Source organism: Schistocerca americana, chromosome 7 (genome assembly GCF_021461395.2).
Source record: "Schistocerca americana isolate TAMUIC-IGC-003095 chromosome 7, iqSchAmer2.1, whole genome shotgun sequence".
Lineage (NCBI taxonomy): Eukaryota > Metazoa > Arthropoda > Insecta > Orthoptera > Acrididae > Schistocerca > Schistocerca americana.
This window is the reverse complement of record NC_060125.1, coordinates 75,213,031-75,233,944: the sequence shown is the minus strand read 5'-3', so window position 1 is coordinate 75,233,944 and position 20,914 is coordinate 75,213,031. Positions and strand designations below refer to the sequence as shown.

The 20,914-nt window shown below is 43.6% G+C and overlaps 1 protein-coding gene across 1 annotated transcript in view; it reads right to left on the bottom strand.

Moving 5' to 3' along the window:
• Window positions 1–20,914, bottom strand: part of LOC124622486 (acetylcholine receptor subunit alpha-like 1) — a 957,741-nt gene that overhangs the window by 196,958 nt on the left and 739,869 nt on the right. The window contains exon 3 of the mRNA XM_047148196.1: window positions 18,076–18,120. Within this exon, the coding sequence (XP_047004152.1) occupies window positions 18,076–18,120 (45 nt within the window). The remainder of the gene's footprint in view (window positions 1–18,075; window positions 18,121–20,914) is intronic.

Below are 20,914 nucleotides of genomic sequence, written 5' to 3'. Positions count from 1 at the left end.
GTGCATTTTCATGAAAAGTTAGTGTACATACAATTTTTTCCAATATGCTGTAGAGTCCTCCTCCACTGACGGTGTCAAAGGCTTTGTTGAGATCGACAAAAGCAACATATAATGGCACTGTATGTTCGCGGCACTTTTCTTGTAGCTGGCGCAAGGTGAATATCATTTCACCTGTGGATCTGCCAGTTCGAAATCCGCACGGTGACTCAGGGTAGATCGAAACAGCCAAAATTTCAAGTATTTTCAGGATTATCCTCGCATGCACTTTTCCAGAAATGCTCAAGAGAGGTATTCGTCAATAGTTGCTACAATCCCCTCTGTCGCCTTTCCCCTGATAAATTGTTACTGTATTTGCATCTCGCATGTCTTGAAATATTGTGCCTTCTTCCCAGCGCTGCCCTAGGGTTTGAAACAATATCGGCGAAACATTGTCAAGTTTGATGATTTCAGCCGGTAAGTTATCACGACCTGTACTCTTGCGTAGCTTTAGGAATTTAAGTTCGAATTTTAATTCGATGATATTAGAACGCTCATCAAGTTCAGACATAACAGGGTAAGTTGGTAAAGTACCCAAAGCTTCTGAAGAAATGTTGACTTCTTCTGAGCATAGGTCAGCATATCGCTGCACCCATCTATCTACCTGCTGGTTTTTGTCGTTGATTGGATCACCATTAACATCTTTTATTGTCGTGTACTTCCTATTTGTTGGTCCAGTGTCCGTTTTGATACCCTGGTACATGCCGCCGCAGTCTTCTTTGTCTCGGCAGATCTGACTAGATTTTCAAAGACTGGTCCAATCTCTATTTGCACAATGGCGAGAAACTCGTTACAGATCCGTTTTGCGGGCCTTGTAATCGGCTATAGCTCGTTGGTCTTCAGGATTATTCATCACCTGTATATGAGAACTAAGTTTCTAGTCTATATATGAACGCAACTCACTTTCACATTAAGCAAACCAGTCGCTTTGAGTCCTATCCTAATTCCGAAATGTTCTAATAGCAGTTTGCATAATTTTATCTTTAGCTAGATGCCACATACTTTCGGCGTTCTGTGCAGTGATGAGCTGCTCAGAATTCACTTTCACCTCAATATCTTCTCTGAACTTTTTGTACAGCGCATCATCTTGGACGGCTTCCGTGTTGATCTGCACTCTTCGCCAAACACTCTCAGCTGAGTGAATGTTCTTTGGTATAAATCGTGATTTGGTCATAACTAAAGAGTTATCAGACACTGCTTAAAGTTATTTAGGGAAATCAGAGGAAAATTTAATCTGGATGGACGGGCATTTAAACCATTCTTCTCCCGAATATGACTGCAGTGTTTGAATACTGCACCACCTCCTCCGAGTACGCTGACGGCTGCATTTTCGATCAAAGCAACATGGAGCCTAAGGAATCAGGTAAGCGGATGGTTTTTCCGTCTGACGACTATACAGGAGACATTTTAGGGAAATACAGCGAAGAGTCATTAAGACTATGGTCACTGACCACCTGCTGACAATATGTCGGTCCAGTTTTGGAACGCAATACAGCAGGGATTTGGCATGGGTATGGATTCGACGAGTCATTGCTAGGTTCCCCGATTTATGTAGCAACAAATGTCTAGACTCCGGTTGTAGAGTCCTCTGAATAGCGAGCTGCCGAAGCAAGCACACAACCATAGGCAATGATAGTCGCTACAAACAGCATCGACGAATGAGCGACACCGGCGTAGCCACGCCCAGAAATGTTCTGCTGCGTCGTCACAGCGAATCTACTTACAGACAAGCGCAGTACAGCTGAGCACCATTTCGCGATCATAGTAGGCTAGCTATGTGATCAATGTATTAGGCATAAATCTAAGTGAAAGATATTGTTAAATGTACGAGGGAATTGCGTTTTGTATGCATCAAGTGATAAGTTAGTCAATACATTTATATTTTAAAAGAAAGTGTACAATGTGCATGCAGCTAAAACTCAGAAACGAGTCCCGGTATGATCAATGGAGTTACATGTTGTGGTAGCCCTCTATCCCCCATTGAAGAAGAAGGTTGCCATTTCTACCTGAAGGGCGTACTATTGAAGATATAAGAGACGGAAAGCTTCGCCCTCTAGAAATTTCCAGAACATTCGAGAGAATTATAGAAGTATTCGAGAGCATTCCACAACACTCCAGAATATTCTAGTGTGTTCCACAATGATCCGTGATGTTCTGGAACGTTCGGGAATGGTCTGGAACATTCGGGAAAAATCCAGAATATTCGTGAACATCTGGAACATTCCTGATTATTGTGGAACACTCCAGAACACTCTCGAATGTTGTGGAATGTTCTGGAACATTGTGAAGCATTCGAAGCCTTTTGATACTTTGTGGAATTCGTCACTGGTGGGGCTACCAATTGGTAGGGGCGCATAAAGCAAGACCCATCGTGGGTTCGAGCATCAGTTTCTTATCAGTGACGAAGGGAGGAAACGAAAAAGTAGTGCAGTGAGTGAATAAAAAGAAACAGTGAAGTGTGAGTAGTCAAAGTGGTACAGCGAGTCCATAAAATCAACAATAAAGCGTTGAAAGTGCGTAATGAGTACTTAGTGTAATTGTTAATAAAAAGTTGATTTGATTTATATTTTAGACAATGCCCAAACATAAAAGTGGAGGAGATTTTGTCAGTTCTGAAGTGAAACGGCGAAAACATAAAGAACAGCGAAAAAACGAAACAGACGAACGAAGAGAGCGAATCACATTTAAGTTCCCAACGAACGACAATAAGTACCGTGAGAAACAGAGAAACCGAAGAACAACGCAATGAACAAAATGAAGAATCAAGAATAGCGACACAGTCTTGTAACAAAAGATTGCAAACCCAAGATCGCCATGAAAATATCACCCTACCAGAAGCAAGGACGAGCACAAGTAAACAGGACAACCCAACAAATCCAGCCCGAAACAGACGTAGAAACAAGCAAAAAATGGCGCCAGCTTCTGCGTAGATATGCCTTGTTATCTGAAACTGTAATGCTTTGTTCCCTCAGTGGATGACAGTTTCAGACAAGGGTATCCATCAGCAGTTTATTTTTCTCCAGCGGATGGAAACCTGTGCCTGAAACTGGCACCGACCGAGACAACAACAGATGTGCAGAACTAAAGACCTATATCTCTAACGTCGATCAGTTGTAGAATTTTGGAACACATATTATGTTCGAGTGTAATGACTTTTCTGGAGACTAGAAGTCTACTCTGTAGGAATCAGCATGGGCTTCGAAAAAGACGGTCGTGTGAAACCCAGCTCGCGCTATTCGTCCACGAGACTCAGAGGGCCATAGACATGGGTTCCCAGGTAGATGCCGTGTTTCTTGACTTCCGCAAGGCGTTCGATACAGTTCCCCACAGTCGTTTAATGAACAAAGTAAGAGCATATGGACTATCAGACCAATTGTGTGATTGGATTGAAGAGTTACTAGATAACAGAACGCAGCATGTCATTCTCAATGGAGAGAAGTCTTCCGAAGTAAGAGTGATTTCAGGTGTGCCGCAGGGGAGTGTCGCACGACCGTTGCTATTCACAATATACATAAATGACCTTGTGGATGACATCGGAAGTTCACTGAGGCTTTTTGCGGATGATGCTGTGGTATATCGAGAGGTTGTAACAATGGAAAATTGTACTGAAATGCAGGAGCATCTGCAGTGAATTGACGCATGGTGCAGGGAATGGCAATTGAATCTCAATGTAGACAAGTGTAATGTGCTGCGAATACATAGAAAGATAGATTCCTTATCATTCAGCTACAAAATAGCAGGTCAGCAACTGGAAGCAGTTAGTTCCATAAATTATCTGGGAGTACGCATTAGGAGTGATTTAAAATGGAATGATCATATAAAGTTAATCGTTGGTAAAGCAGATGCCAGACTGAGATTCATGCAATCCGAAAACAAAGGAAGTAGGTTACAGTACGCTTGTTCGCCCACTGCTTGAATACTGCTCACAAGGGAACCTCCCCACCGCACCCCCCTCAGATTTAGTTATAAGTTGGCACAGTGGATAGACCTTGAAAAACTGAACACAGATCAATCGAGAAAACAGGAAGAAGTTGTGTAGAACTATGAAAAAAATGAGCAAATTTACAAACTGAGTAGTCCATGCGCAAGATAGGCAACATCAAGGACAGGCTGAGCTCAAGAACGCCATGGTCCCGTGGTTAGCGTGAAGAGCTGCGGTACGAGAAGTATTTTGTTCAAGTCTTCCCTCGAGTGAAAATTTCACTTTCTTTATTTTCGCAAAGTTATGATCTGTCCGTTCGTTCATTGACGTCTCTGTTCACTGTAATAAGTTTAGTGTCTGTGTTTTGCGACCGCACCGCAAAACCGTGCGATTAGTAGACGAAAGGACGTGCCTCTCCAATGGGAACCGAAAACATTCGATCGCAAGGTCATAGGTCAACCGATTCCTCCACAGGAATACAAGCCTGGTATATTCTATACGACACTGGTGACGGCATGTGCGTCACATGACAGGAATGGGTAAAAAGATTCTTCTACCTTGCCCGATTTAGGTTCTTGTGGATGTGATAATCACTCCCAAAAAAGTGATGAAAACATAAGAGTTTGTCACATAAACTGCAACAAATGAATGCAACAGTTTCACAGTCGCACAGTTTTCCCTGTGCTCTGTCAAAACATATGTTTTTAACGTTTACAAATTTTTCCGTGTGTAGACCGTCAAATCCTGCATATGTCCAAGCAAATCTGATCGTGTCCTGGAATTTTGGAGAGCGAAGTTGATTATATAAAAAATTAAACTTTTCACATGAGGGAAGATCCGAACCAAGAACATTACGTTCCGCAGCTGCTCACGCTAACCACGGGACCACGACGCTGCGGTGCTCACTCTATCCTTGATGTTGCCTATTTTGCCCATGGACTACTCAGTTTGTATATTTTGCTTATTTTTTTATAGTTCCACACAACTTCTTCCTGTTTTCTCGATTGATCTGTGTTCTGTTTTTCAAGGCGTATCCACTGTGCCAACTTATAACTAAATCTGAGGGGGGTGCGGTGGGGAGTGGGGAGGTTCCCTTGTCAGCAGTGTGGGATCCGTAACAGATAGGGTTGATAGAAGAGATAGAGAAGATCCAACGGAGAGCAGCGCGCTTCGTTACAGGATTATTTAGTAATCGCGAAAGCGTTACGGAGATGATAGATAATCTCCAGTGGAAGACTCTGCAGGAGAGACGCTCACTAGCTCGGTACGGGCTTTTGTTGAAGTTTCGAGAACATACCTTCACCGAAGAGTCAAGCAGTATATTGCTCCCTCCTACGTATATCTCGCGAAGAGACCATGAGGATAAAATCAGAGAGATTAGAGCCCACACAGAAGCATACCGACAATCCTTCTTTCCCCGAACAATACGAGACTGGAATAGAAGGGAGAACCGATAGAGGTACTCAAGGTACCCTCCGCCACACACCGTCAAGTGGCTTGCGGAGTATGCATGTAGATGTAGAACAAAACGTCGCATTCATAAGAAACAAGGTCTGCCTACGCATTAGCTACCTCCATCTTCTTCTTTGGCGATCGTGGCAATCACTCGCTATCACTGAATTACAAACAACAGTGTGACACTTTCCGCCTACATTCGTCAGCGTACAAAGTCGCTATCGTTTTATAACATCCTATATCGTGGTAAGTGCATTTTCTGCGTCACTCCACAACGTGTTGACTATTATTCAGTTTACTTCGTGCTGTTAGCGTCAGCCCAATTGAAAATTAGCCAGTTACATGACACTTTAGGCTGGACTTCGGTTCACTCTTGTGCTGAATTTATTCGCTTATGCATACTTGGACTTGCTTACAAATTAATTGGAACGCATAAAATACAGCTTAAAATCTAAGTCTGCGTAAGTCACATCTTAGGTACTCTGCGTATTCATCTGTAAGGAACTCGACTGTATTAACGGTAGTGTCTAGATTGACTTGTTCGGGTACTTCTGCTCCACGGCAGTACTGCAACTGGCTGTTGCAGTCAGTGCTTGATGGTCAGTTTGAACCTGAATTGATGTGTTTCTTCATGAAGACTGACTGATTCTGCCAATGTACGTGAATTCACAGAACTAACTAAGCTCTGAAAGTCCGGAAAATCCTGATGTGTTCTATTATGTGCCTCTGCATGAAGTGAAAACGGGAGTGTAATGTACGAGCAGTGCAGCACGAATTATTGGGTTAATAATTTTCCTCGAAACCATAACTTGTGATATGGACCAAAACACCTCATAATACTGTCATAGCTACGTTTGCGACGTGTGGTCTTGCATTGTCCTTAATATGAGACAACCATTGGTTTTTCACTGTCTTTTGTGAAGAAGAGGGTCTGGCCTATTGTTTACGCACCTACTGAAAGTCGGTAAGTTAATGAAAGCAGTGTGTAGGGGACACAACACCCCCATAAGCCAAGACGAATAGTTCCTTTGGAGAACGGAAACTACAATACAATAGCCATAACTAGCTAAAACCTTATTAATACAAATCAGGGGCATCCTGTTCCCCCACGGTAGACTATCAGGGAAGGAGTGACAATCGAAGCTGCTATTTTTACCCAGTGTCACAGTAGCTGATATAAAATCTGAGATAATGAACCTAGAGATTAATGTCATTCCATACTGACAACTTGATGCAGTTTATATTTGGATAATTTTTGGGAGTATACTTGAGTTGGAGCTGTTCTTGGACTGAACAAGACAAATCGTCCCATTGTACACTTTGTGTACAATGGTAATTTCCTCATTTCCCGGTACAATTGCAAATGGTATGTGGGATGAACGATTGGTGGTAAGCGTCCATGTGAGCTCGAATCTCTCTAATTTTATCTTCATGGTCTTCATTTCTGTAGGAGTCAGCAATGAATTGGGTGATTCTTCTAGGAATGTACGCTCGCGGAGTCTGCACAGAAAACCTCACTGTGACGCACATGTCTCTCGTGCCTGCCATTTTAATTGTCTGGTCATTTCCATGAATTTGTTACACTTACTAACTGAAGTTGTAACGAAACGCTCTGTTCTTATTTGGATCTCCTTTGTTTCCTCTATTATTCCTATCTGCTACGTATCCCACACTGACGAGCAATATCCAAGCATTGGTCAAAGGAGTGTTTTATAAGCTACCTTCTTCCTAAAGATTCTTCCAGTCTGCCTCCTTTATTTGTGACTGATAACGAATGATTTTTAGCCTCTTTAAACAGACAAACCTCTTCATTAATAATTTCCTTGTTTGCGATTCGTTTTGTTTGATCTTTGCACCTTAAATCGCTCTGGATGCATACTGCCACATATAAAGGGTGTCAGGGATATAAGTGCAGATATTTACACTGAAGAGCCAAAGCAACTGGTATACCTGTCTGTAGGGAACCCGCGAGCGCGCAGAAGTGTAACAGCAGGACGTGGCATGGACTCGAGTAATGTCTGAAGTAGTGCTGGAAGGAACTGACACCATGAATCCTGCAGGGATGCTGTGTACCATCGCTCGTACGCCGACTGTAACACCACTCTCAGACTCAATTAAATCTTTATAACTTGCCATTCTAGTAGCAGTAACCTATCCAACAACTCCGAAAGATACTTGTTATACATGGTGTTTATAAATGAATACCGGGGTTTTAACACTTTATAATATTTATTGTATTAGACTTACAGTTATAAATGATATGTCAAATGAAAGATCAACTCAAACAGTTTTACCAAGAACCTTGTAAATGTTCAACGTGAGCACCATTTGTTACACGGTACACGGCACACGGCACACGGCAAGCGCTGGATAGGCTGCAAGGGGCCCAATAACAGGGCTTGCTTTGCATGGCCTCCACGTTCACCCGAGCTAACGCCATGCGATTTTTTCTTTTTTGGGCTTCGTCAAGGATCGTGTGTACGTGCCTCCGCTACTAACAGACCTCCCTGAATTAAGAAACCATATTGAAGCAGCTGTTGCTACAATCACTGAAGACACACTTATCAATGTTTGGGAAGAATTCGGCTATAGACTTGATGTGTGCCGTGTGACAAATGCTGTTCACATTGAACGTTTATCAGGTTCTTGGTAAAACTGTTTGAGTTGCTCTTGCGTTTGACATATCATTTATAACTGCAAGTTTAATGTAATAAATATTATAAGGCGTTAAAACCCCGATAATCATTTACAAACACCCTTTACTAGTTGTGAAACAGTTAATTTCGTTCTTATGCTAAAATGCAGGACATCCAATGTGATAGGTTCATGTCGGCACAGAATCGAAAAAGTCATATCGTGGCCAGTTTCTAGACGCTAGGCAGAAGTTAATGTCAGGTGATACATGGCGGTGCGCTCAGACAGTCGCAGTTCATGATGTCGTTTAGGTAGAAGTCACTGGAGGCGACATGACGTATGGACACATGTGGTGACGTGATGGTGTGCCGCGGTGTCGGATCTTCTAGCCAGACATCTGCTGCAGCCATTCTTACATGTGGAGTGTAACGCTTTAGGCTGTGTACCGATCGATTCACTAATTTATATGGTGAGCTATCGTCCAGAGAATCACATGTTTCTGGATATCACTCTCTTCGGCTGAAGTTTTCACGCTATATTTCAGCGGATAACACAACTGAAGTGACTATCTTCGATAAACTGTCTGCGATACCTATAGTTACTTAATAACATAAGAATCGATTTATATTCTTACTTTTAACAAAGATAACAAATAAATGTGGAGTTTGTTCCTTCGAACATATCCGAAAGAACAGACACCATTTTGATCCTGCAATCACTATGAATGAAGAAAAAAAAGAGTTAAACACATGAGCTGCCAGTGGCCAATGATTTATACCCATGGGAAAAGTTGAAAAGGATTCAAACCTGGACCTCCTGCTTACTAGGCAGATGCGCTGACCACTATGCTATCGCGAGAAAGTTATTACCACAGCCTCACCGGCTACCCTAACACGCCTTCCGTCAGACTCAACTTGAGGAACCATATTTAAAGCGTAAATCTCTCTAGAGAATTTTAGAAAAAATTGCGAGTTCAAATTTCCTGTATTCGTAAATGCCAAAACTAGAAACTATATTTCCACATAAAATATAATTAAGTAAATATTGAATTAGATCACTAAAAGCATTAGTATCTCTCGGGTTTCTATCATGAATATTACACTATTTTAATCGCCAGCAAAAGAGGCTAAAACATAACAATTTAATTGAATCTTGCGGTGTATCTTTGAACTAACGTTGGTATGCTTGAGCGTAAATGGAAGATAGTGACAAAAAGTTGGGTTGGGTTGATTTCGGGGGAAGAGACCAAACTGCGAGGTCATCGGTCTCATCAGATTAGGGAAGGATGGAGAAGAAAGTCGGCCGTGCCCTTTCAAAGGATCTATCCCTGCATTTGTCTGAAGCGATTTAGGGAAATCACGGAAAACCTAAATCAGGATTGTCGGACGCGGGATTGAACCGTCGTCCTTCCGTAACAAAAAGTATGCCCATTATTTTTATTTGAAATTTCGCAAGCATCTGTTAAAATACGATATCTGCACTTGAAATACACAAAGACGCAGAGGAGACGTTAAGGAGACCTATGCAATAAAACGTAAGTAAAAAAATAAATTGAATGTGCCCCAGTTATTCATAGATTTTGACCTCGTTGCGCTAGCATCATGCGATAAGTGATTACGATAACGAATTTTTGCGTTGAACTGTGAGTGGCGTTTCAGAAGAACGGTAGGAGAACACACATCCCAGCGTTGTATCAATAGTCGCGTTAGCGATGCTTTGGTTTTAGCGCAGAAACGATGGTGGTTGGCGCGTAAGACGGAGGGGTTGGGATTCATGGGCATTAGAGAATGTTAGTAGCAGGCTCGCTCCTGAGAGCCATGGAATGGAATGTGAAGCCAGAAAAGTCGATTTTTGAGTTAAGATTTAAGCCAAATCTTGCGTGATATGAGTACACATCTCCGTGCATTTGATGCGCAGAGTCAACAGAACCAGTAGCTGCATAATTACGTTCAAAAACAGGGGATAAGTGGACTTGGCGTGGTTGATTGTGAAAGATTCAGATTCACGTGTAAAAGCACCAAGCTAACAGTGCAGCTCTCAGAAGGAACCGCTGGGAAATGCAGTGATAACTTCTTAGAACTGCGGCACATTAATTTATAGTGCAGAATCCACTCATTTCCTTCGTACTGAACCTCATACTGTATGATACAGTGCAGCATAGCTGGAGACACCGGCGCTCAGATTAATGCAGTGTTCTTTGACTTCAGGGAGGAATTTGACACTGCCGTTTGTCGAAAATAAAAGAAAAAAATAAAAGAGAGAACAAGCTTACGGAGTATCGGACCAGATTTGCCACTGTAAAGGTAATTTCCGGCGTACCCCAATACAGTGTAATAAGTCCGTTACTGTATATGAAGGTAGTAACTGTTCTCGAAAGAACAAATACCATTGATAACCGAGCAGCTTTCTCTAGAATACGTGATAATTAATTGAAACCGTCAGCTGCCAACAGATGTTGTTGATATACCTCGATGGGGACAGTTGAAAACGTGTGCCCCGACTTGGACTCGACCTCCTGCTTACATGGCAGACGCTCTATCCATCTGAGCGACCTAGGACACAGACGAATGGTGCGACTGCAGAGACTTATCCCTTGCACGCTCCCCGTGAGACCCACCTGATGGCAGCTGATGGTTTCAATTAATTACCATTTATTCTAGAGAAGCTGCTCGGTCATCAGTGGTATCTCTTCTTTCAAGAACAGTTACTATCTTCATATATAGTTACAGGCTACCCACCCATTGACCTTCGTCTGTGCGAATGCTCACAGGTTGCCCGAAATCTTACGGGAATCGTCACCTTAGTGGGCGCGAGTAGTGAGTGGATGGGCAAATATCTTATGAATGGTGGGCTCCATGTGGTTCCCACGTCGTGCAGTGACCGTAAACCATAAAATTACCAAATATGCAGCAACCAGTCGCAAAAATCATGTTTTATTTATTCACTTTTGCAAATTGATTTCAACTGATTAACAGCCATCATCGGTGCTATCAACCAATATGTGCCCTCAGTAGTAATACTGTCTTAAGCGTAGGTAAAACGTCTATTAGGTACATTACATATGTAGATTGTGGACAGATGGGAATTTGCAGTTTGACACCAAACATAAATAAACGTGACATATCGTGCACACATAGAAAAAGGTATCCACTACTGTACTGCTACATTATTGAAGACATAACTGAAACAGTATCTATCGTAAAATATTTAGAAGTAACTTTCCAGAACGACCTTAAACGGAATGACCACATAAATACACTCCTGGAAATGGAAAAAAGAACACATTGACACCGGTGTGTCAGACCCACCATACTTGCTCCGGACACTGCGAGAGGGCTGTACAAGCAATGATCACACGCACGGCACACCGGACACACCAGGAACCGCGGTGTTGGCCGTCGAATGGCGCTAGCTGCGCAGCATTTGTGCACCGCCGCCGTCAGTGTCAGCCAGTTTGCCGTGGCATACGGAGTTCCATCGCAGTCTTTAACACTGGTAGCATGCCGCGACAGCGTGGACGTGAACCGTATGTGCAGTTGACGGACTTTGAGCGAGGGCGTATAGTGGGCATGCGTGAGGCCGGGTGGACGTACCGCCGAATTGCTCAACACGTGGGGCGTGAGGTCTCCACAGTACATCGATGTTGTCGCCAGTGGTCGGCGGAAGGTGCACGTGCCCGTCGACCTGGGACCGGACCGCAGCGACGCACGGATGCACGCCAAGACCGTAGGATCCTACGCAGTGCCGTAGGGGACCGCACCGCCACTTCCCAGCAAATTAGGGACACTGTTGCTCCTGGGGTATCGGCGAGGACCATTCGCAACCGTCTCCATGAAGCTGGGCTACGGTCCCGCACACCGTTAGGCCGTCTTCCGCTCACGCCCCAACATCGTGCAGCCCGCCTCCAGTGGTGTCGCGACAGGCGTGAATGGAGGGACGAATGGAGACGTGTCGTCTTCAGCGATGAGAGTCGCTTCTGCCTTGGTGCCAATGATGGTCGTATGCGTGTTTGGCGCCGTGCAGGTGAGCGCCACAATCAGGACTGCATACGACCGAGGCACACAGGGCCAACACCCGGCATCATGGTGTGGGGAGCGATCTCCTACACTGGCTGTACACCACTGGTGATCGTCGAGGGGACACTGAATAGTGCACGGTACATCCAAACCGTCATCGAACCCATCGTTCTACCATTCCTATACCGGCAAGGGAACTTGCTGTTCCAACAGGACAATGCACGTCCGCATGTATCCCGTGCCACCCAACGTGCTCTAGAAGGTGTAAGTCAACTACCCTGGCTAGCAAGATCTCCGGATCTGTTCCCCATTGAGCATGTTTCGGACTGGATGAAGCGTCGTCTCACGCGGTCTGCACGTCCAGCACGAACGCTGGTCCAACTGAGGCGCCAGGTGGAAATGGCATGGCAAGCCGTTCCACAGGACTACATCCAGCATCTCTACGATCGTCTCCATGGGAGAATAGCAGCCTGCATAGCTGCGAAAGGTGGATATACACTGTACTAGTGCCGACATTGTGCATGCTCTGTTGCCTGTGTCTATGTGCCTGTGGTTCTGTCAGTGTGATCATGTGATGTATCTGACCCCAGGAATGTGTCAATAAAGTTTCCCCTTCCTAGGACAATGAATTCACGGTGTTCTTATTTCAATTTCCAGGAGTGTAGATACTAGGAAAAGTGGATACCATTCAAAGATTTGTAGAAAGAATCTTAAGGAAACGTAACTTACCCACGGAGGAAGTGGCTTACAATGCGTTTGTTCGACCGACTCTTGAGTATTCTTCACAAATCTCAGATCCTTACCAGTCAGGACTTATAGAAGGGATAGAGAAGCGGCGCGTTTCGTCACAGAGTCGTTTTGACGGCGCGAGAGCATTACAGAGATACTCTGTGGTGTCACCGCCAGACACCACACTTGCTAGGTGGTAGTTTTAAATCGGCCGCGGTCCATTAGTACATGTCGGAACCGCGTGTCGCCACTGTCAGTGATCGCAGACCGAGCGCCACCACAAGGCAGGTCTCGAGATACGGAATAGCACTCGCCCCAGTTGTACGGACGACTTTGCTAGCGACTACACGGACGAAGACTCGCTCATTTGCAGAGCAGCTGGTTAGAATAGCCTTCAGCTAAGTCCATGGCTACGTCCTAGCAAGGCGCCATTAGCATTACATTGCGTGAATCTACAGAGTCTCACTTGTATCATCAAGAACGCAGTATATAAATGATGGATTAAAGTTAAGTATTCCAGCAGCTACGTACTTTTCTTTATAGCATTCATTACGTATCCTGTTTCAGACCTCACGCCACCCTGCGTGAGTTAGCGCGTGCATCTTGGCCGCCTCTTTCTATTAGTGTACGTAGTGTTGGCAAGTCTGCCGACACTACATACTCAACAAATTCAAGTGATTGACGCTACAAGAGAGGCGTCGCACTTCACGGAAAAGTTTACTAATGAAATTTCTAGAGAGCACTTTCCGGGGAGGGTCGAACAACGTATTACTTCCTCCCAAAGACATGTCGCGTCATGAGCACGACGAGAAAATTCGAGTAATTAGGGCTAATAGAGAGGCTTAGCAACAATCGATTTCCTCATGCTGCATTCGACAGCGAAGCAGGGATTGGAGCACCAGTTACTGGCACCAGAAGTACCCTCCTCTCTTCCAGCGGAACGAAAAGCGCAGCCATCGGACATTGCTCCGCCTACTCCACCCTCTTCAGCACCCGGCGCCGAAGGAAGGCCCCAAGTATCACTTCGCGCCGCATGATATTGTCTTTTACAGGGTTTTTGGCGGCAGTTTACGGTGGGCGCGATGCGAGATCGTCCGCCGACCTTTCGCTTGCGTGTGTCTTATTTCAGGTCCAGATGGCTTGCAGCACCGACACGAAAACGAGCTTCGCCTCTGTCATACACACGATGATCTCTCAGTATCTCTTCCCCCCAGATTCACGGATCCCGAGGACAGCGCGGCCACAGCAGCCGCCAGAGGGTGTCACCACGACACCGCGGGACGACCCCACGGAGGCGGAGCCTTCGCCTCCAACACCTCCTCTCGTCCTACCGATGGAGCTGGACCCACCCACACCGCAGCAGTCGCCGCCTTCTCCATCCGGTTCATGACATTAGGAGGTGGACTTTTTTTTTCTTTTTTTTTCGGCGGACGTTTCCGCCAGGGCGAAGGTCGTATGGCGGGGTGCGACCGGAAGCTTGACGTCGCCTGCAGCCACAGCTTTCGGTCCAGCGATGCGCCCACACTTCTGCCTACCTCGCTGTTGTCGCACTCCGTACACGACGACATTCCGTTGCTTTGGTGGGGTGGGAGTGGGGTGAGGGGGAGGAATGTTCCTGCGTAACGAAAAGCGCCGACAAAAGGTGAAGAACGCAAGAGCAGAGAAGGCTGTGAAACGACGTCAGTCTATAGCCCGCTGACTAGGACCGCACCACGACAGGGGCGGCCTCTATACGAAGAGTATACAAGGGCGGCTCCTGTCAGTCTCGGCGGACAGTTAGAAGACGGACACTAGCAGTGGCATTAGCAGAGAGGCCTGGAAGAGTAGTGATATTAACGATAGCAGTGACTCGTGAACGAGTGTGAATAACTTGCAAGCACATTGTATATGGTGAAGGACACTGTTTCCATGTCGCCCTTCGCTTGTGACAACTCGTGGTAAATCCAAAGTTAAGTATTGTCAATCCTCTTTATTGAAATAAAAATTATTAATGTGATTTGCTTGAGTTGTTGCATAGCTATCCGAGAAAGCAGTACCCTATCGGCACCCTATAACAGACGAGTTGGCAGGACCCGACATTCGCCACCTACCATTAGGCAGCTAGCGGCGAATTATGTAGATGTACATGTAGCTGCAGTTACTACGGAGAAAGTAACATCCTTTGTTGGACCTGCTATAGGCGGGAAAAACACATACACTCTCTTCCAATGTAGACAGCCGTATATTTCAGATGGGCCGCTTAGAAACTGCCAAGCCCAGATGAATTTCTCGTAAAACATAGTCGCTATGCTACAGAGGTTTGGGAGATCATATCGTTGTGTTCATTATAACCTGTAGTGACACGGAAGGGTACTCGGTAAGGGGTAACTGCCGTAGTAGTACACGATGTTGTCGTCTTGATTCCGCTTGGGAGATGTTCCCGCTAACTTATAATTTCCAGCACAAGTCGCTGCAGATACTATACCCGACGTTAACTCATTCCAGTTTGAATAAAAAACCTTCCTGCATTTCGTAACTTTAGAGATAATTCTACTGAAACGTTACCTGTGTATTCGAAAACAAAAATAAAAGACCTCTCCCAATATCTCTCAAGAACATGAAACAGCTCCTTTTGCTAGAAATTGTAGAAAATCAAATGGTCGCCTGTGTATAGGTACGTGTATCCGTTTCCAGAAGGATTCGCGCTGTCGTCATGTCAAAGATCGTCCTAAACTATAATGCTTACGAGATCTTGTTATTCCAGTAAATCACCCCTTACCCGGTCCTCCCCAATTCTTTAAATAATCCAATTTCATGCATAAAACTGTTTCAAAAGCCATTTCTTGACAAATGAGATTGTGCGTTTAGTATTTGACGTTAAGAATGTAAAAATTTTGTACTTGAATACACAATACCCTAATTAATGTGGTTTTGTTAGTTTGTGAGTATCCACTGGATGAGAACAGTCTGCGTAATTTTGAAAGAAAATATAGTGTTTGACGCATCTCAAAGTCTATAACGTCCTGAACTATGTGTCGTACAATGATATAATTTTGGAAGTATACTGACAGGTATATGTGGATACTCTCTGCAAAATGTGTTTCAATTAGTAGTTAAGGAGTACTGTATATGGAGTAGAACGTTATGCGTGATGCTGAAATTTTACTGCATGAGCAGTGAAAATGCAGTGAGCACTAAATTCTTTATTCCATTATAGCCTTACTCTCGGATGTCTCAGAGAGAAAATTTTCGAAAAATTTTAAAATTATGTGCAAAGGTTCTTGTAGCGGCTAAGTTCTCTTATTCTCAAATTCTGTATGAATGTGATCTGGACAATTTGCGCTGTTAGTCGTGTTGCGTCAGTGTAATCAGTTTCTTGCTGAACACTTGACTTATTGTGTTAAACACTCGAGATAAAGTTATACCTCTTAATGAATATATTGTGACAGCATTTAGTATAATAATTACGAGTCTATTAAATACAGAATATCAAATTTTTGTTGTCACTGGAAACCGTTCCATAGCCTCCCTGGAACGGACTGTGTGATCTATTAGGCGCTTGTCGTCCGATTCACGAAAAATGGCGGTTCGTGCAGGTCGACACACTGACGGGTATTGAATTGATTCCGGTTCCAAGCGATAGTTCCTGTACGCACATACACGTGCTTTTGCCCCTGAAGAAACCTTGTATCTGGCAAATTATGTCTCTCGCTTGCTTACGCAGAATTTATCGGAGATGACAACTCGCAACAAATGGAATGAAAATTGCTACAGTAACGTTTCAATGCTCGCATTGACTAAGAAATTCACGGAATAGCGTTCAGAACACTACTAAACGACCATTTGCTATTGAAAAGTGAGTGACGTAGCTACGCAGAACAAGCCTAAAATCGACCGTCGTTGTTCGTGACTCCAACTATGGTAATACAGATGTGCGTCGATTCCCAGAACGACTCGGCTGTTTTACATACCAAAAGTAGCCCCACATCATACTACATCCCTGTTGTCTTTTGTCAGAAACCTATGCGTATAAAAGAAAAAAATAGGAAGCGACGAACGGCTTCGATATGTGGCATTGAACTGGTGTTTGTCGATGTACTTCACTGCGTACTGACACATTTGAAAGCATACGGAACATTTCCTTGACGACAGTGTTATACTGCGCAATAACAGCCACACCTATTAAATGACCTGTAGCATACCGGTTGTTGCAGCAGTCAACACTGTCTGAACTACATGGTCACACAGTAATCGAGGTGTAGATTAACTTACGCTGGACGGTTGCAAGGGTTTTAATAACTCCTACATTGAGAACAAATTAAATGATGTACCACGTTTAAAAAAAAATGGTTCAAGTGGCTCTGAGCACTATGGGACTTAACATCTATGGTCATCAGTCCCCTAGAACTTAGAACTACTTAAACCTAACTAACCTAAGGACATCGCACAACACCCAGTCACCACGAGGCAGAGAAAATCCCTGATCCCGCCGAGAATCGAACCCGGGAACCCGGGCGTGAGAAGCGAGAACGCTACCGTACGACCACGAGCTGCTGTACCACGTTTTTTGGCATGGGCAGCATATTATTTGATATAATACAGAGTTCGTGTTAAAAATCAGGTAAAACGTCTTCTTTTCGAAACATTTATGAAGAACACAGAGAAACGCCTGGTAAAACTTCCAGCTACTTATCACATCCTCACAATGGGACAGTGCAATTTCAATGAGACCGTTAGGACGTCATTGTAATATTGGCAGGACTACGGCGAAGACAGTCTAGTTGCGTCAAGCTAGTCGAGATAACTTCTGTAGTCGTCTGGATTGGCCTGACACAAATGCAACATTTTCGCTGCTGCCAAAAGAGAATTAATGCTGAACGATCCACTAGCGGAGTGATACGATAATGTGGAGCGGAGATTTCAGTTCAGCAGTCATGCATCTGCAAATAAGCAAAAGATTAATTACGTAAATTTTTATTTTTGACTTGATAGTTACTGCCTGACGCTTCCTTTCTCCTTCAGAATTCTGTTTGTGTGAGAACAGTGACCGTTCGCTAAAATAACACCCCTCGTGTACTATTTTTGGAGAAAAATTTCGTCATTCGACTGTTATTTGTATTTATTACGACGACATAAATTTGTTTATTGTACATATCTCCAATAATTGCTGTATAAATATTGGAATGAAATATTACGATCGATTCACAGAGTAATATTAAAAATTTATTTAAATTATTTGTTAAACACGTTAAAGTTATAAGTTTTAAAATAGAAAAGAATATTATTTAGAGAGTAAACACTGACCTGTTCAACCCACACGTTCGTCGTCATAATCTGATTCTTCAGATTCTGGAAAAAGAAAAAGTTGGTTTAAGGTGACTGCAGTTACATCTCGAAGTTTAACAATTTACAAAACTCATATTTATTTATGATAATTATTGGTTTATTTATGTTTCTATTTTATAACACAAGACCCTCTCTTAGATGGTACAGCGCTTTCAGAGAAAAAAACTGGAAAGTGAATACTTCGTCCACTGATTCCAAAATGTTATTTAGGACCTGAAAAACTAGATTTGAATTAATTCACGCAACGGACGCCTCTATTTGACTATAATCAGTAGCACATCTGCCATCGACTAGCGAAGAAATGAAGACTCCACTAGCTTGATTTATAAATCATAGAGAGATGCAAGGAACCAGGTGATGAGGTAAGTGGTACGTATGTGTAAAAGCGTGACTGATAACCAACTTGTAACCATGATCACCTGCAGTAACAAAACTCTGATGTTTTTCGGTGATATTTTCTGCGAGTTTTGGTTCTCCGGTTGCTTGTACAAAATACTCGTAATTATATACTTACATCTCCTGGTTTTTTCCAGAAATGCCTTTGTTCCTGTGAATACACTTCCAAAACACTTAATAGGCATCCAGAATAATGTATAACAGAAACCGTTGATTGATTAAAGCACTCTTACACAAAAGACGTACACTTTCATCATAGTGTGTTCATTATATTCTTTCTGAATACAGTATAGTATGTAACAAATGCACAACTATTCTCTGACAAGTGTTGTTCGCGATAGTGTGTTGACCACAACAGAGTGTTGACCACGATAGAATCGGCAGAGACGCATCTTCGATTACCTTACACGTTAAAGAATACCATGAGTATGGATTAATACTCCCGCAGCTGCAACTTGGTCCAGGTATCGAGAAGAGTCTCCTAAAATAGGCTCCTCGCATGCATCCAGAAAAGAAGACCACTAGTGTTGGGTCCGGTGACCGCTCTGCCCGTAGAACACGAACACGTGGCCAACCTACTGTTGTCCAAATTGTACATCAGTGTAACACCTAACATGGAGTACAAATTGTCTCGTCATGTGTAAATTACAGCAACTAACGAAGGCTCAGTCGCCCATCTAGGAACCGAGAGAGGTTATGCTGAAGCAACGTTTTGTACACAATTCCGTTCGGTTTACCTGTAAGTATGTAAGGTCCAATTACACAATTGTTCACAACACCACCCAATACACTCACAGCGAAACTGCCTTGGTAGGATCGCGCTCCAACGAGTGTAGTTTTCGCCATAACAAACATGGCTTTTCCTACTGTTGAACATGCCGTCCTCTCTTGTAAACATGGTGTCGCCTGTAAAAAAACAACATATCAGGAGGACTGTGGTTTACTCCACAGTCCACATCAGGTTACTCGGGCTGCTGCGTACGGCCAATCTCCCGAAGGCGCCTGCATACAGAAACGAATGTACCGTGATGCAGTTGGCATTGTCGCGGGATAATCTTAAAGGGAAACTTCCCATCGCGCCCCAATCAGATTTAGTAGCAAGAGGGCTCAGTGGATAGTCTGTCAGAAACTGAACACAGATAAAGCATGAAAACAGGAAGAAGGTGTACTGAACTTTGAAAAAGAAGCAAAATAGAAACAGTGAACGGTCGAAGGATCAGAAGTGCTGTATAAAGCGACGTAAAGTGAAACGGTGTCGCGGTGGAGAGGTCACAGTGTTGGACTGCCACGCGGGCAAAGCCGTATTCGTATCTTTCTCGTGCCCTACATTTTTATTTTTTTTTCACAATGTTATGAACTGTCCGTCAGGTCACTGAAATGTTTGTCCTTTGTCTGTAGCCTTGGCAGTTGTCATACTATTCACTGCTGATAGAATAGAAGTCATGTGGTAAGAATACGTTACCATCGCAAGTAAACGTGATGAATAATGAGAGCAGGCGAGATACCACATAGGCATATTACAGAAATGAAAACAACAAACAGAAGGCTTTTTTTTTCGAGGTTGTCTACCTTCTGAATGGTTTGATGCGGCCCGCCACGAATTCATCTCCTGTTTCAACCTCTTCATCTCAGAGTAATTATTTGCTAGATGTATTCCCTGTATTCCCCTACAGTTTTTGGCCTCTACATCACCCTCTAGTACCATGAAAGTCTTTCCTTCACGTCTTAACAAATGTCCTATTATCCTATCCCTTCTCCTTCTCAATGTTTTCCACATATTCCTCTCCTGTCCGATTCTGCGCAGGACCTCATTCCTTACCTTAACAGCCCACGTAATCTTCTCCTGTAGCACCACATCTCAAATACTTCGATTATCTTCTGTTCCGATTATCCCACAGTCCATGTTTCTCTACCATACAACGCTATGCTTCAGACGAAGATTTTCAGAAACTACTTCCACAAATTAACGCCTATCTTTGATACTAGTAGACTGCTCTTGGCAGGAATGCCCTTTTTGCCAGGGCTAGTCTGCTTTTGATATTCTGCTTGCTCCTTCGGTCAGTGGTTATGCTGCCTAGGTAACAGTAATTTCATCTACTTTGTGACCATCAATCCTGATGTTAAGTTTCTCTCTCTTCTCATTTCTGCTGCTTCTCATTACTTTCGTCTTTCTTCTCTTTATTCTCAATCCGTATTCTGCACTCAATAGATTATTCATTCCATTCAACATATCATGTAATTCTTCTTCACTTTCATTCAGGATAGCACTGTCATCAACTAATTGTATCACTGACATCATTTCACCTTGTATTATAATTCCACTCCTGAGCCGTTCTTTTATTTCCATCATTGGTCCTTCGATGTACAGATTGAACAGTAGGGGCGAAAGACTACATCCCCG